This window comes from Plectropomus leopardus, chromosome 16, assembly GCF_008729295.1.
Source record: "Plectropomus leopardus isolate mb chromosome 16, YSFRI_Pleo_2.0, whole genome shotgun sequence".
In the NCBI taxonomy this organism is placed as follows: domain Eukaryota; kingdom Metazoa; phylum Chordata; class Actinopteri; order Perciformes; family Serranidae; genus Plectropomus; species Plectropomus leopardus.
Genome location: NC_056478.1, coordinates 2,227,025 through 2,245,036, shown reverse-complemented (window position 1 = coordinate 2,245,036; position 18,012 = coordinate 2,227,025). Strand labels below are relative to the sequence as shown.

At 43.8% G+C, this 18,012-nt stretch overlaps 1 protein-coding gene across 1 annotated transcript in view; it reads right to left on the bottom strand.

The window, feature by feature from the left end:
• ches1 (checkpoint suppressor 1) overlaps positions 1–18,012 on the bottom strand; it is an 85,217-nt gene that overhangs the window by 45,456 nt on the left and 21,749 nt on the right. Inside the window, exon 2 of the mRNA XM_042503177.1 lies at positions 1,526–2,125. Coding sequence (XP_042359111.1) covers positions 1,526–2,107 — 582 coding nt within the window. The 5' untranslated portion in view covers positions 2,108–2,125. The remainder of the gene's footprint in view (positions 1–1,525; positions 2,126–18,012) is intronic.

Genomic DNA, 18,012 nt, shown 5'->3' with positions numbered 1-18,012 from the left:
TTCTGCTCTGATGGCTGTGGGATCAAAAATGTCAGTTTGAATGGGTTTCAATGGAGCATTTTTTGACCTGAACAGTCTGAATGTAACTATTTAGTTTCCACAGTGTATTTTAGACTTATTGTAGGAGCTGAGCTGCAAATTCACTGATTATACTCAAATACACAGTCTTACCAAAATGTATGCCATATGCCCAAACACAGCCAAAATGATCAAAACATGAAGAATGAGAAACGTGTAAAATGCACCAAACAGTCCTTCATTAAATCAATGAAGAAACTGATATAAAGGCATATCACATTATTCATAATAATGATTTTGATGACATTAATTATTCAGTGCTTTAAGGAAATGATAGAATCACGAGTGAGTACGTCCTTTGTTTCGCAGTGGCCTAATTGTACCACTGACTAATATCTTATTTCATATTTTACATTAACTTCAAAGAGTTCATGTTTATCTAGAAAACCAGATCAAACAGCTCATATACTGTACGAGATAACAGCTTAATTACTGAGATGATTCAAACTGCTCACTTGTTAAATACTTTTTACATCAAATGTGGCTCTATATGTAGTGAGGACTGATATTCAGTTTTGCTGCCAAGTTAACATTAAAGTATTTCACTGCCGGAGAGGCGGTCTTTCATAAAACTGGGCCGTCTATGTGGTATTGATTTTGAAATTTGTGCTACATGACCAGAGAAGACGGAGAAAAAGGACGCTTTTACTTATGAGATAGAAAACCTACAGAATGCAATGCACCGCACCAGAGCAATAAACACCCGTGCTGGTGGGTGTTTTTCCCCGGAAACAACGTGACAACCAGCTGGAAACAAACAATTTACGGTCTAATCGTTAGCCAAAATACGCTTCTCAGCGGGCAACTCAGTAAAAGAATCTCGGTTCATGTTCAATAAATGTCGACCAACCAATCGAATGGTTTTCGAATAAATAATATATTCATGATTTTTTAAAATCTTTTTTAAATTTCTTTTTAAAAGTGTCTTTGAGTACCCTGGAAAGTGCTGTATAAATAAAAATCATTATTATAAACCCAGGAGGAAGAAAAGGCAATGAAAAACCTGGTAAAAAAATGTTCCACAAATTACAAGAAATTAGATTAAAAAACAAAAAAATTGGGGGTAAATGTCTAGTGAAAAAAAGATTTACAGTTATGTTACAGCATTATTATGCTTTATTATACTCTAACCTAAAATAATGTTTCAAGAAAGAGAGAATCAGGGAATGTCTGAAATTATTCTCTTTCTTTCTTCTTCTCTTTTTTAATTTTCACTAAGTTTCAGGTCATTTCTTGTGCTCTTTACTTGCCTTCTTCCCATGATTTAAAAGAAATCAGCACATTTGCTCATGTTTCTAACACAAACATTTATAAAAGGCTTTTCATTTGCAAATCAGTAATGTTTCCTGATTGTCCGAACAGATCAGGAAACACGGTCACCAAAAACCGATCAGCCCTCAGCGTCAGAGGAACATTTCTCACACAGACAAACGGCGGATGTCCTTACCTGGCTGCGGTCTTTGTCCACCTTCTTGAAGCACTTGTTGAGCGACAGATTGTGGCGCACCGAGTTCTTCCAGCCGGTCGGGGCGCTCGCGAAGTACGGGAAGTGCTCCAGGATCCAGCCGTAGATATCCTTCACCGGCAGCCGCTTGTTGGGCGCGTCCTCGATGGCCATGAAGATCAGGCAGCTGAAGGAGTACGGCGGTTTCCTGTTGGCGCCCGCCGCTAGGTCGTACGCCGAGTGCGCGTCGCCTAGCAGGGGGTCGTCCGGGGATGGAGACGAGGAGGAGGGCGAGCGCGGGTGCTGGCCGTCGGGGTCCTGCAGGGGGGAGACGCTACGCAGCCCCGAGTGGCTGAAGCTGTTGAGGAGGTCGGTGCTCTCGTGGAGCCAGGAGAGGCTGGTGAGCTCCTCGTCCTCGGCCTTGGAGAAGGAGGCGGACAGGGACAGGGAGAGGTCGGCCGCCTCCGCCTCGGATGCTGCCGTGGCGGCGTCCCCCTGCCGATACGGCGGGCTCATACCCTGCGAGGCACTGGCCCCACTGCTGGGGCTCTGGGCCTTCTTACTGGGAGGCATGGTGGGTCCCATCCAGCCCAGGGCTCACTCCTGCGGAGAGGAGGGAGGAAAAGAAAGCAGGTCAGCTGCGGAAATTCACTCGGCTTCTCACACAAAGTTCGTTAAAGGCCAAAGGGCGGATACGCGCAGCAAGACTACGACCACATTTCCAATTAGGCTGCGTGTCGGATCTGAGGGGAAAAGTATACATCATCGTTTTTCTCTGGGGCTTTCTCTCCAGTTCTGACTGGGACGGCAAATTTAGTGCTTCACTGGGTGAGGAAATCTCGCCTTGTACGACTCCCCTCTAATTACCAGCGTACCAGCAAAGTATTGACATTACACGAGGTCTCTGTCATAACATCTGAATACTGTTCGAGGCCGATAGTTGTCGGGTCACAGAGACGAGTCCAGAGCGGCGACGTCTCCGCAGAGAGAGGAAACAGTCGCCGTGGAGGAGCGCCGAGGAAACTTGTTTTCTTATAACCACCGAACATCAGAGCAGAGACACTCAACTGGCTTTGTTTAGGGGCCACTTTTTCAAAGTGACAGGAGGCCAGGGGCCAGTGGCAGCAGCCCCGTACGTGCTTCTAGGACAATTTAAGGATTCAGAACACCTTTAAAACTTTGGGACATTTCTAGGATTTCAGGATGTTTCTGGGGTTTAAGGATGCTTCTATGATTTCAGAACATTTCTAGGATTGTAGGACAATTATAGGATTTCATGACCTTTCTATGACTTCAACATGTTTTCAGGATTTTAAGACATTAGGGGCTTATCTAGGACCTCTGTCAGATGCGGGGATCCCTCACTGGCACTTTTTTTGATAAACAAGCTCTATTTTGATGGTTTTATGCACTCTGACACCTTATGGAGACTAAAAGTACAAAAACAATTTCCAGTGTGAATCACTTTATTTGTATTGTGAATTAGAAAATGGTTGGGGGCCCCTGAGACCCTATCGAGTATCACAGGTCTAGAAGAAAATACTTAAAAAGACTAAACTAAACACCGTTTCACATCTAAAAACACTGCTGCAAGTTTCAGTCACACTAAAAAAAGATCTTTCAGGGTTGCTATTTGCAAGATTGTGCTCCTCGTAGGAAACATTACGCCAAACTTCCCTAAGAAATATGACATTTTAGACAATTCAGGACCACAAGATAAGAAATGTCACATGCTGACGGGATTCTCATCAATTCTGTATCAATAAAGTCCAAAACAATCCACGAAGAGAAACTTTATTTTTGTCATAACTTTAGATTTGGGATCTTTTCTCCTGTTTCTCAGCAGCACTGAGTCAGTGGGAGGAGACTGTGGGAATGAGGTCTCAAATATTAAGATTACTCAGAAATAACTGCTGGTTGGTGGATCAGAGACACGCCGAGATTCTTGTTCACTCTAAAACGTGCACCTCATCAGAGTCCCCTGTGTAAAAATCTCTGTAAGAGGGATCTCACACACACATGCAGAGGCAATAAGATCTCCCAAACTTGGGTTGAGTTCTGATGGTTGTGTGACAAACATGAACATCAGTGATTACTTTTACCCCCCAGTGTCCTGTCACCTTACATCAAAGCTTAAAAGTTTGGCAGGTAATTATCGGCAAGCTTCGAAGCCGCAAAAATGGCATTCGGACTGACTCTAACTCCGATTTTAGGAAATTGTCTGCGACAGTCAAATTACTGGTAAAGTCATTCGGTGAAGCATTAGTGCCGCAGCAGGTTTTCTGCGACCCGAGGTGATCTAATCTGGAGATTTGCCAAAAAAAGAAGGAAACAACTCCAGAGTGTAACTTCTAATTCAGCCCTGCTCTAATCAGACTACAATTCTCCGAACATAAGAGCAATGCTGCGCTCGTTAGACGCAGGCAGAGAGCCGTAATTGAAGGGAGCCGGTGCGAGCATCGCACCACAATCAGACGGCTCAGAACCAGAACTCTGATTGTCCTCCAGCAGACAGCTGCAGGGAGGACCAGGCAGCGGCTGCTACCGCGAAATGTAATCTGCTCCTCTCACTCTGCAAACATGCTTCAGAGTCTGGACACAAACACACACACCCCTCACCGGGATGCACATATGCTCTCTCTCTCTCTCACACACACACACACACACACACACACACACACACACACACACACACACAGAAGCACAGAAACAAACAAACACAAATGCAAAAGAAAACGAGAACCTAAATTTGCATTTACACAAACTCTAGCAAGATGGGCAAAAAAAGTTGAAAATTAAAAACCCACACACACACAAACACATGAAAACACAAAGGCACCAACACACACACAGACACACGCTCACAAACAAACACACACACACACACACGCACTCATGCAAGTGAAAATGAGAACCTAAATTTGCATGCACACAAATTCTGGAAGGTTGGCAAACAGGAAGAAATGTTGCAAAATTAAAAGCATGCAACACACACACACGCACGCGCACGCACGCACGCACGCACACACACACACACACACACACACACACACACACACACACACACACACACACACACACACACACACACACACACACACACACACACACACACACACACACACACACACACACACCGGGGTGCAGCGGTGCCATTAGGACATGGGGATTAAATCCAGATATGTTCTGGCTGGCCCCCGTGTGCTGCGATCGCTCTCTAATCCAAGGTGATCATCGGCCGATCTGTCCCCTCACTCTGTGTGATTGACTGACAGCTGTCACCCATGGCAACACGCTGTGCCGTGACAACTGTCAGCTCGCTACAGCTCCGCTAGCCATGTCACCATGGCAACAGAGCAAAACAACTCCTCTGTTTTTTTCCTCCCTCTCTCTCTGCTCTTTGTTTCTGTCTCTCCTCCACCTGTCCACCGTCTTTTCACTTTCCCATAAGCCCCGGCTGTACTTTATTTACCCTTCCTGAAGGTACAAATATTTTTCCTTGAGCCTCCCTGAGTGACTGGCAGAAAATGCATGACCCTTACACCAACGCATTTTTACACATACCTTTTGATGTCAAAGTATGTTTTCTTAAAAATAAAAAAAAACTACAAAAAAAAACAAATTGCCACACTTTTTTTAAAATTTTAAAGATAGAAAATTTTTTAAAGATTTTTTTTAAAGACAGGAATAAATAATCCAAAAAAATGCAAAACAAATCAGCAACATCAATTTTTTTAAAGGACATAAAAAAGCCAAACATCAGAAAAAAAATTCACTAAAAAAATGGTTAAAGACAAAAAATACAAACCAACATTTTTAAAAGGGAAAAAGCGAAAATCTGCAGTAAAATAAATACAAAATACAACCATTTCAATCTATAAGCCACGAAAGTCCCGCTCTTTGACATGCCTCCCCCTTTTTGCACCGCCCCCTTCCCTCAGAAATAACAGTCCCTATGGTTTGAAGGGCTTGTTGTCTTTAAGAAATAAAAGCTACCATTTCAAGTTGTTTGCCTCTCCCAAAATATAAAACACGAGTCCCTCCCCAGTGCTTAAAAAGATATCTGACATGCCTCCCCCTTCCTCACCACCTCGTCTCCCTCATAAATACCAAACAGTCCCCTTTAACAGTGTTGATAGGCTGTAGTGGAAGGACTGGGCTAAATATAGAAATGTGATGTATAGCTGCTGTTGCTCTGCGTACAGTCGGCCAGCCTATAGTCACCCTGCTGCTCCTTCAGCGGCGCGGGGAGGCGCTGAAGGAGCTGCGTGCCTTTGATCTCCTCCTCTCTCCTCCTTTTTTTTTTCACTTCCTGACAGCACGCGCGCTCATTCAACAAGCTGTACCTGTCTGAGGTACGCCGTCGTTGCACCAATATTGACATTGAGCGTAATGAATTCAAATTGGTGAGCTGAAAATAGTGAGCGCGTAATCAAAGGGATGGGCGAGGTGGAAAGGGTGTTTGACAGGCTTTTCAAGGTGTGTGTCTCTTTGTATGTTTGTTTGACAGGCTCGTCACGGTGTGTGTGTGTGTGTGTGTGTGTGTGAGGAGGTAAGGGCATCATGGTGACATTGTTCCTGGTGGGAGTCCGCTGGAATGCAGAGCTGATGATGCTCGCTCTCTCTCCATCTCCTCTTCCTCCTCCTTGTTATGTTGCCATAGCGGCGAGGGGGCCATGAAACATACGGCTGACAGTAAAGTCATCTCATTTTACTGTTGCTATGACAACAAACTCCTCACTGTTGGTTGGGGCCAGTGCGAGCTGCCGCCCAAGCCTCGTGCCTGAGAGTGTGTTTAAGTGTGTGTGTGTGTGTGTGTTTGTGCCACCACGTCTCCCATGGGCGCTCATAAAGCTTAACACACTTGCTCAGCTCTAAACAAACTTTCATGCAACTTCTGCAGCGGCCCCTCAGGACCCGCTGCTAAAGGACAAAGGCAGATATCGCTCAAGTTCAGACTAAATGATGCCTGCTGCGTGCGTGTGTGTGTGTGTGTGTGTGTGTGTGTGTGTGTGAGAGAGAGTGTGTGTGTGTGTGTGTGTGAGAGTGAGAGAAGCATCCTCACATTTGTTTGACAGATGGGACTGTGCTATTCTCTCTGTCTCCTTCATTCTCTGGATCTCTTTTGTGTTTGCATGCTTTGTTTTGATTTGTGTTCGTCTCTGTTTGGCGTGTTCACATTTGCTTAGCGTGTGCATGTGTTTTTTTGTGTGTGTTTGCATCGGACTGTAAGTAAATTCTACGACTATCTGTATATAAGCACACCCTCCGTTTAAGTGCCCGTGCGCACCAGTGTGATTTAACCACGTGAAAACAACAACCTCCTGCAGGCAGCCTCTTTAAAACCCATCCAAAAATAAGAACATTTGAGAGCTGAAACATTCATTCTTTCTGCAACAGGAAGCTAAGACTCCCATCTTTCCTGCCATCATGTTGTCCACGTGTGATGATGTCATTATGTTATGCTACAAGTATCCAAAAGACGGTGAAAACACGGGGTAACACCACAATGTTGTCCCGTACTGACAACTGAATGCACAGTTTCAAAAATGTTAAAAAATTGTTTATAAAAAATGAAAAAACGTTCCTGTCCATGTGTGATGACATCATTACATTAAACACAAAGCAATTTGCAATATATAAATATAATATATATATATATATATAGTCCTGTCAGGGCTACGGGAGATCACTGTTTACATGATACACACAAAAATCAAAAGACTGCAGGAAGCTAAGACTTGAGTCTTACACGCCGTCACGTCTGCGTTCAATGGCGTCACCACGTGATGCCACAAGCGTCATATTTAGCATCATCCTTAATTTGTGACACAGTTTCAAAACTTTTATCCATTATTGTGGTTTATCGTCTTACATAACCTTTTTAGCCTTTTAGCTAGTGGTGAGAAATATTTTTGATTATGTTTCTACATTTTCAAATTCTTTTTTGATCAATATGTGTTGTTTTTTTTTTAAATTTGATGAAAAAAATTGTTCGTATTCGTGATATATCTTAAATACGTTTTTTATTGTTTATCGGCTGAAATAACCTTTTAGCTTGGCTTGTACAGGTTAAGGGATCTGAAGAAATTGCATCATAATAAGCAAAAATACAAACATATGCACCGAACATTTCTATAGCAGAGCTCGTTAAAGCGGCCGCGGCACCACACTGGCTCTGTTTGCACCTGATAACAGGACTTAAAAAACCACCACTCAATGAGAATAAATGGCTTTCTCCAGCACTTACAGGTTGGTGGTACACTTAAGTCAAATTGTTTCTATTATTATGCCCGCCATGAATATGGGTTTCATAAGACTCTGACAGGTAACAAAGGTTGAAAATTGAACACTCAGACGCCAGAGGTGAAAGAGCCCTGACATTTATATACACGACAGCAGAAAACTATAATTTACGACTTGTTTAAAAAATCTAATTGTTTAAGTGATTTATTGAGCAAAACACTCACACATTTTCTGGTTTTAACATCTCAAATGTGAGTATTTTCTCCTCTTTGTGGTTTTAAATTGTTGTATTGTTTTTTGGATGGACAAATAAATACATCTGAGGGAGTAACTTTGGGCTCTGGGAACTTATAATGGCCTTTCAACTTTTTTTAAAACATTATTTGACTTTTAAAATTACCATCTTCAAGAGCTTTCAACCAAACCTAATGGGCAGAAAATATCTTAAAAATAGATTTATTTAAATAATAATAATAATAATAATAATAAATGCAAATGGGAGGCAGATAACCTAACCCTTTCCCCTTAGACTTCCTGTCAGACCTTTAACACATACTTCAATTAAAAATATGGACTAAAAAGACTGGATAAAGACTATGGATAAAGTTTTAATTATAATAAAGTGTTCAAACTATGCAGTATTGTATACAGATAGTTGGTTACTGTACCACAAAAATAATATATTGTTGCAACCCTATACTGAATGTTCCTGCATACTACTAACACATTCATGTTTAGGCACAAGAAACATTTGTTTGAGCAGGGTTTCCCTCACATTTTATTTATTTATTTTTTGCGGTTGTCACGAAAGATTTTCTATTTCTGCAGCTGAGCCGTTTATAAGGAATGCTGTTGGAATATATATCCAGTTTGGTTATTTATTTATTTACAGTTTGCTGCACTTTGGGCACAGACAGAACAGGTGCAGCGAGAGTTCATCCTGCTGAATCTAAAAGTTTGCATTCACTCCCAAACAGCTGCTCCTCTCATCCATCTGATCTGATTGGCTCTGAACGGATCAACAGATCAATCATCCAGCCCGCGACTCAAACATCACAAACTGCTGCTGAGCAACAAAATTACTCATGAAGAGTTTAGCCCGGGCTACATTCAAGCACCCACAAATACCTCTTTATTAAGAAAAACAGAAAGACATAACCGAACTCACAATAAAAATGAAAATAAAAAAGTTTGCCATCACCCCTACAAATCATACACCTCTGTGGGAAACACTGTTGTGATTATGTTTTGGCTTAAAATACACTATTTGAGGGCCTCTGTACTGACAGAAAAAGCAGCAATGTCTTTGTAAAAACAGAAAACAGCCACTTTTCTTACCTACAAAGCTGCTGGAAAAACAAAAAAACCCTACATTTGCAGCCTAAAAAGCAGCTGTAAAAACTGCGACGACTCGCTAAATCACAACCAGTTTTGTTTGTTGATCTCAAACAGCGGTCTGCGGTTTGGCAACACGTTATTCTCGACCCCCCGATGACAAAGTTGGCTCATATTCATATTTGTGGTTTGCAAAAATAGGCTCCTCAACGCTCTCATATGGTCTTCATCTGCAGATGGAGCTGCACAGTTGTCATGGAGATCTGTTGACATCAGGCTCTTGTGTTTTTGTCCTCATCACAGTGTGCTGGTGTAAAGGTTAAATTTATAATTCAACATGCTATATGTTAACAGGCTTACTAATTGTGCTTTTCTTGCACAGTTAGATGTGAAGAGCGATACCACTCTCCTGTCTGCACTGAATCAAACCAGCAGCCAGTTGGCTGAGCAGAGTCTCCTCCGGTTGCCTGGCAACCGCACAATGAGGACAAGACAGGGAGTGACTGCACCTGCCCGAGAAACAGTCTGCTTCATCACCACCTATACAACCACAACTTTCTCTCACACTTAGGTTTTGCACCGATTAAACAGACGAAATATAATCTGTAAATCTGAGCTGCAGAGGAGCGGGAATATTGTCACGTTTGGATCGAGTCAGTTTGTTTCAAGTCTTTATGCAAAACGAAGCTAATCGTCTCCTGACTTGAGCTCTATTTTTAGAGTGACACGGGAGCTGTATTAATCTATCAGCAACAAAGCAAACAAGTAAGAAAAGTTGTGTTTGTGTCATATGTGTAACTTGACAGTAGGCCGTGCAGTGTTAAGGGATGAAGTTAATGAGAAATTATCAGCTGATACTGACAAAATAAATGCAGACGGTGATTAAAACTCCAGAGCGGAAACCCTGTTTGATACAAAGCAGCGGTTAAATGCTAGAAGTATGGCTTCATTAGAAATACTAAAATTTGTGTTTTTCATTATGTTGGTGTTAAGAAAACTAGCAAATACCTTTCGACTGTCAGTTTGTGACTGCATGTCTAACAAAATACTGATGAAGCTAAAGGTCTTTGTTCTGGCCGTATTAAGCCTCATGTGACAGTGCTGCACCATTGAAAGAAAAACATTTTTAAAATCAATACACTCTGGTGTCGTCTGCATAAAATAATGACGGAGTAAGACACAGATTCAAGAGCTAACCGTGCACCAATCAACAGGATTCAACAGATAACAAGTCATCAAAGATACTTTTTTTGAACAATCAGCCTTTAAATTTTCTAGGTTTTAAAGACGACCAAAATGCAAACTCAGAGCTCCTTTTGCAGAACATTACTGACTTCAAAGTGACCTCGCTGACCTCTGACCTGCTCAAATCTCTCTGAAGCCTTTGTGTCTGAGCGCAGCGTCCACAGTGTTTACACGGCGGGGAGAGGGTTAACCCCTCAGAGAGCAGAGCGGCCGCAGTTTGATTCACGTGCTCTAACTGACGCCGTGATCATCTCTCACTCTGCAGAAACTGAATCAGTGATTCCCAACTGGTACAGCTGCTGAGTCCAGATTTCTCCTTAGTCGTTAGTCAATGTCTGCACGTAAGAGGAAGTACCTTATATTTTATTTTATTTGACAAAATATAATAACATGCGGGCATAAAACACAACAAAATAAAACATATTGTAGTATAAGTAGTTAAAACCAGAAACATGTCTAGGATCTGAGCACTTCGGGGATTTCACCTGGACCATTTTCTTTAAAAACTTTTGGCAATTTTTTTAGACCTTTAAAAATTCTTGGTGATTTTTATTATATTTTTTTTTCTTTATATCTAGTATGTTGGCTGATTTTTTTTTTTTAAAAAGAAGATATGGCGCCAAAAGAAAAATCACCAAAATTACACCATTTATTAGAGTCAGAAACTAAAAAATAAATTATTGTTGGATTTTCAAATTTCTGATGATTTTCGTACACATCACCAATGCTTCATGATTTTTTCTTTTTTGTCTTTTTGTTTTTTCTTTAAAAAGTTTTGCAGAGATTTAAAGAAAACATCGCTTTCATACCTGCCTCAGATTTAGACATTAAAGGGTATGTTTTAAAATTTAACATTTAGTTTATGTCTGAGGGAGGGTCATGAATTTTGTACCAGTCACTCAGGGAGGGTCACTGAAAAATATTTATAGCTTTGGTGAATAAAGAACAGTCATTTAGGCAAATTCTTAGTTTTGAAGAACAAACAAACAAACAAAGCAAAACTCTATATCTGGGGCTATTTCTTAAATATTGGGGGCTAAATCCTCGGACTGTGACCAATGAAGAGCTCGTTATTGCTGGGCGAGAAAATAGTTACTGTTTTTCACAAACTTGATATGGTCACCGGTCACTTGCGGTCCATTCAGAATGGACCTGTGACCCAGTTTTGGACCAGGACCCACCAGTTGGGAACCATGGGTGTAAATCAAATGCCACGTTTCCGTAATTCTCAGCAGATTTCCATCCCCAGTCTGCAGCTTTTTCTGGCTTTTTTTAAAACAGAAGCCAGAAGAAACACTTCAGTAACAACATCCTGTCTCAAACTGCTGCAACATTAGCCAAAGAGAAATCCCCAAGTCATCACGTTACAAAACCCCAAAACCACATCAGTGCAGGAATATTAAAATAAAACCAAGATAGTCTTATGACACGCTGTCAGCGGCGCGTTTACGCTCGGCTCCGCGCCTCGGCGGACTGAAGCGACTATTACAACTTTGTCGGCTTGATCGCGACACGTGTCGCATGTCACATCCTCCTGCTGCTCGCCTTCCTGTCAGTCTTTCTCTGTACAGCCCAATAAAGCCGGTGCCATGAAAATAATCCCAGAATGGAGCAGTAATAGTAGTGTAGGAGATAGCGGCGAAGAATGCAATAGCAGCCGGTAGGAGTTATTACTTTGCAGAGGGGTGAGCTGAACCTTGTGGCTCCTCTGGCCACAGTGATAAAGCAGAGAGTCAGATGCACCGAGGCAAAACTAATCTGGAGTTTTGATGACAAAAGGACGACCTTTATCCCTCCTACACATTCGCTGGATGGATGGAAGGAGAGAGCAGGACCAACAGAGAGAAGGAGAAAATGAGAACTCTCTCAGAGACTGGAAAATAATAACTTCTGCTACATATATGTCAACACCGGTTGGAGGAAGCCTTGTGATGTTCTCCGTTTCTAGCCCATGAAATCAACCCCCCGCCGCCTCCTCGCCGCCTCCCTTCTCCGTCTGTATTTCCTGCTTTTCCCTAACGACAAATGTCAGGATTCCAGAGGGGCTTTAAGGAAGCGGAGCAGCAGCGATCACATCCTATGAGCTCTGACTGTGTCTTCTTTTCATATCATCCACAGCAGCACAGAGTTATGGGATAGAGGTGAGAGGTCAGGGTGTCCCAGAGGAGCGCTCCTGACCCCCCCGGCCCCGGCTGCTGCTCTCGGCTGCCTGGCGACGCGCACATTTTAAAACACGCACACATTCATTCAGCTTGTCTTTGACTTTTCCTCTGAGGACTGATCGAGTCTGTGCAGAGGAGGAAACACAGATACACTTTAGGGCTCTGACGGTATTTGTGTTTCAGGGCCGATGCTGGTGACGATTATTATTCTTTTGAAACAGATTGTAGGATTCTTTTAATTGTTTTTAAAGCTCTTAATGGTTTGGGACCGGCCAGCATTGCAGACTCACTGTCGCTCTACAATCCTTCACGAGCTCAAAGTTCTTACATTTGGACAGCAGAAAATCAGAGCGCGTCTTTGCTGTTATAAAAAAGAAGTTTCATATTCTGATAAATCCATTGATTTATCAGGGAAAAAGTCGACATTAACTGATATAAAATAGTCATTTCTTGCCGCTCTATTTTCATCACAGACTCACTCCATTTAAAAATCAACTTAAAACTCACCTTTCCAAAAAACCTACAATACCTGTCGCCCACTCCTCCCCAATTCTAAACTGTCATTTCTGTTACATTTTGTTTTTGTATTGATTTTTTTGTATTTGTTCTTCTGTTTCATGTATCTGCCAGTATTGTGTTCTTTATTTTGTATTTTGATTTGCTTTCTTCTTGCATTTCATGTAAAGTATTATAAAAGTCCCATCAATTATTATTATTATTATTATTATTATTGTCCAAAGTACAAAGTGGGACATACAAATACTGCATACGGTATAAAAGAGAGAATTATTGTGGCAGATATTAAAACAGATTAAGGCCTTTTGTCTTCGTACCTCAAACATTAAAGGTTTTGCAGAGCCTCTCCTGCTACAGCATTAAACATTACCTCCTCTGTCTATTGGCAAACCAACTAAGCAGATAATAAGCACATAATATACAGTATATTTAGGGGAACGGAGTCCCAGAACTTTCACATTGAAAAATGATCGCACACAACGCATCAATGGGGCCAACTGCTGCTGCTGTAAGAACAGCAGCGCACACAGGAACCAGCCTCAGACAGGACACGTGTAATGTATGGTGCAAGAAAATCAAATACTGCCAGTGAATAATTCAAGACGACGCACGCACACGCGTGCGTGTGCATGCACACACACACACACACACACGCACACACACACACACACACACAGAGCCTCTGTCCTCCAAAGTAGGCTAACCAACAAAGCAAACAGACATTTGCATCAAGCAAACACAGAGTTAAGTTTGGTATGATTCATCAGCAGCCGGCGATCATGAAGTCACGCTCGTCCTCGCTCTCTGAGGATGGCTAACAATCAGACGTACACACACACACAGACTGAGGTTGTGGACGCTTGAAGGTGACTTGTATGTGTGTGCAGCCTGGAGGTCCCTCGGTAGAGCATAGGGACAGTGTGGTGTGTGTGTGTATGTGTGTGTGTGCACGTGTGCACGCGTGCGCGTGTGTGTGTGTGTGTGTGTGTGTGTGTGTGTGTGTGTGTGAGTGGTGGACTGACTGCGACAGTCAGGTCAAGCTTAAAAAAAGCTGAGGCCGAGGGCTCCAGACTTCCACGGTAATGGCCGTGACACACCACATGTAATGGCACGTTGGTGCACGCTCTCTCCGTTGCTCGCTCGCTCGCTCGGTTGCTCATTCGGTCAGTCCTTTATTTCCTCCGTCAGGTCGAGTCAGTGTGCTGTGCCGCTGTGGCATTCAACATGTGTTAAAAAGCATCACCACAGCTTCGAGACCTCAGCAGGGTCAGAGTCTGTTTTGGATTCAAAACTGTTAAAATACTTAGATTTGAGGAAGATAACACAGTGATACTAATGGGGGCCTGACAGGGTTCCTGGTGGCCCCCCAGTGATTCTCTAATAGACAATAAAAATAACGTGATTCACACTGGGAATCTTTGTGGTACTTTAAGTATACATAAGGTGCCAAAGTGCACAAAAAAGCATCAAAATAGAGAATATTTTATCAAAAAAAGTGCCAGTGAAGGATCCCCACACCCCCCGACAGAGGTCCTAGCTAAACCCCCCTAATTTCTACTTTTACTAAAATTCAAGAAACATCCTGAAATCAGACAAATATCCTAAAAATGTCTTAAAACCCTGAAAACATCCAAAAAACTTAACCAATGTCCTAAAATCTTGGAAACATGCAAAAATCCTCGAAATGTTTTAAAATCCTTGACACAGCCTGAAATCCTCGAAAATATCCTAATATCCTAGCAATGTCCTAAAATCCCATTAATGTCCTAAAATCCTAGAAACGTTCATAAATAATACAATTTTTTTATAATCCGAGGAATGTCCTAATATCCGGGAAACAAAAAAAGTCCCCCAGGCAAAGCTCGCTGAGTCTCGCCGCTCTAACGAATCTTTCATTGAATCATCCGTCTCTCCTTCAGCAATTAATGTACAACACATCCAAGTCTCAGGCTGCTCATTTGTACCCGCCGCTGATCACTGCTGTAGCCGGTTAAAATGACAAATGTAGCCAAAAGGCCCAAATGAAACTCTCGGCTGTTGTCTCGTTAATGTGCTCTCGCAGGCCGCGGGGCCAGCTGCGCTAAAGATCATTTGTTAGAGAAACAGAACTCTGTAGAACCACTTTATTATTGTGGACGCTGTGTTTGCACTTCAACGAGGCCGGCAGAGCGCCGAGCGTCCTCTCGTCAAACACTGAGCTGATTGCATCACGTCAGTCATGAATAAGGCCAATATCATGAGGTTTCAAAGGGTTAAAAGGTTAGTTCGGATTCACCTGAGTCACACAACAACACTAAAAACTACGACTGTTATGTCATTTTTTTAACTTTAGTTACTTAGAAATGTTGAAAGCTGAACCTAAAAGAACCGAGACGCCAACAAGAGGAGTGAGAGTGATAAAAAGATAACACTCCTCTCCTGCTGTTACCACCTTCTCCTCCCTCACTCGCTCCCTCTAAGGCCTCCCTGTCTTTTCTCTCTGACAGTGAGCAGGTCCCTGCTGCCGCTCCCTGAAGGGGGGGGGGGGGGGGGAAGAGGGGAGGGGGAGAGAGAGGGGGGAAAGAGAGGGAGAGGGAGGGAGAGAGACCAAGGGAAAGAGGAGGAAAGAGGGTGAGAGAGGGAGAGAGAGAGAGGGAGGGAGAGAGAAAAGGGAGGGTGAGAGAGAGGGAGACCAAGAGAGAGGGAGAGAGAAAAGAGAGGGTGAGAGAGGAGAGAGAGAGAGAGAGAGGGAGGGAGGGAAAGAGAGAGAGAGGGGGAGGGAGGGAGAGAGAGGGAGGAGAGAGGGAGAGAGAGGGAGAGAGAGAGGGAGGGAGGGGAGGGAGAAGGAGAGGGAGGAAAGAGAGAGAGAGAGAGAGAGAGAGGAGGGAGAGAGAGGGAGGGAGAGGGAGGGAGAGAGGGAGGGAGGGAGAGAGGAGGGAGGGAGAGGAGAGAGAGGGGGGGAAAGAGGAGGGAGGGAGGGAAAGAGAGAGAGAGAGAGAGGGAGGAGGGAAAGAGAGGGGGGAGGGAGGGAGGGAGGGAGACTGTCAGAAACACTATACGATATCAAAGCGGCCAGTGCGTAGCCAGCTAAGCTTTGATGGGGGGGTTGCGGGTCAGGAAAACGCGAGGAGGACGGCTCGGTGAACTGTTTTAAAGAGGGGAGCGTGATCTATCGGGATCCCCACATGGAGGGAGAGTGTGGTGGACGAGGCTTTGAGGTGGTGAGTGTTTTTGGGGAAAAGAAAAAGAAGCAGGGCTCCCTCTGTGTGTCCGTCCGTCTCTTCCCCCCTCTGGCTTCTCCACTTATCTGTAACAAACAGCAGCTCGGGCTCTCAGCCACTGGCCCACAGTTTGTCCCGACAACAAAAAACCATGGCAACAACCGCTGGAAGAGCCCGTCGGTTCCAAAGGTCCGCCCTCTCTGGCTTCTGCGGCTCGCTCTGCTTTTTGAGCTTTGTGCAAATTTGGCTGAAAGATTGGAATCAATAAATAAATGAGCTCAAACTTGGTGAGAGAAGTTTGTGAGCGAGGGACTGCACGCTTTGTTGAGTGCAAAAGATTTATTACAGCGAAACTCAACTTACGGCCCGAAGGTGCCGATCATTTTCTAATTCATAAGAGAGTGATTCACACTTTGGTACTTTTAGTAAACAGAAGGTGGCAGAGTGAACAAAGCAGCAACACAGAGCTTATTTATCAAAAAAAGTGCCAGTGGAGGATCCCCTGCACCCCCGACAGAGCACAGCTGAGACCCTGACGTCCCTAAAATCCTAGAAACGTCAAAAATCTGAGAAATGTCCTAAAATCATAGAAAATTGTTAAAATCCTCAAAATGTCCTTAAATCCAAGAAATGTCATAAATCCTAAAAAACATCACACAATCTTAGAAATGTTCTAACATTCGAAAAATGATCCTAAAAAATGTTCAAAAAAATTCTAGAAATGTCTTAAAATCCCACAATTGTCCTAAAATCCCTCAAATGTCCTAACATCTTACAGATGTCCTAAATTCCCAAAATATCAACAACAAAAAAATACTAAAAATGCCCTAAAATCCTATGAATGTTTTTAAATCCCAGAAATGTCCTAAAATCCTAAAACTGTCTTAAAATCCTAGAATTTTCCTAAAATCCTTAAAATACTAGAAACATCTCTAAGGTCCCTAGAAATATCCTGAAATCCTAGAAGTGTTCTAAAATCTGGAAAATGTCTTAAAATCTAGAAACGCCCCAAAGTCCCTCCAATGTCCTAAAATCCTAAAAAATGCCACAAAATCCTGAAATATCTTAAAACATCCTGAAATCTAAGAGACATGTATAGGGCCGCTGTGACGGGCCCCTGGACTCCTGCCACTTTGCAAAAGTGGCCCCCAGCAGAAGCAGGTTAAGTCTCTCTGGTTCATCAGAGACAGAGAGGAGTAAAAGTGTCATGGTTTGAAAGAGGTCTGGGGGTGAGTGAGGAAAGTGGAGTTTGAGGAGGACCCCCCCCCCCCCCCCCCCAGTTTGCTCCTCTCCCCCTCCCCCTCCTCCTCCTCCCGCCCCCCTCCCCTCCTCCCTCCTCTCCTCTCCCCCTCCTCTCCCCCCCTCCTTCCTCCCCCCCTCCCCCCCCCCCCTCCCCCTCCCCTCCCCCCCCCCCTCCCCTCCCCCCCCCTCCTCTCCCCCCCCTTCCCCTCCCCTCCCTCCTCTCCTCTACCCCTCCTCCTCCCCTCCTCCCCCTCCCCCCTCCTCCCCTCCTCTCTCTCCTTCCTCCTCTCCCCCCTCTCCCTCTCCTCTCCCCTCCTCCCCCCTCCTCTCTCCGCTCCCTCTCCTCTTCCTCCTCCTCCCCTCCTCTCCTCTCTCCTCCTCTCCTTCCCTCCTCTCCCCTTCTCCTCCCCTCCCTCTCCTCCTCTCCTCCTCTCTCCCCTCCTCTCCTCTCTCCTCCCCTTCTCTCCTCTCCTGTCTCCCCCCCCTCCTCCCCTCCCCCCTCCTCTCCTCTCCTCCCCTCCTCCCCCTCCCTCCTCTCCTGTCT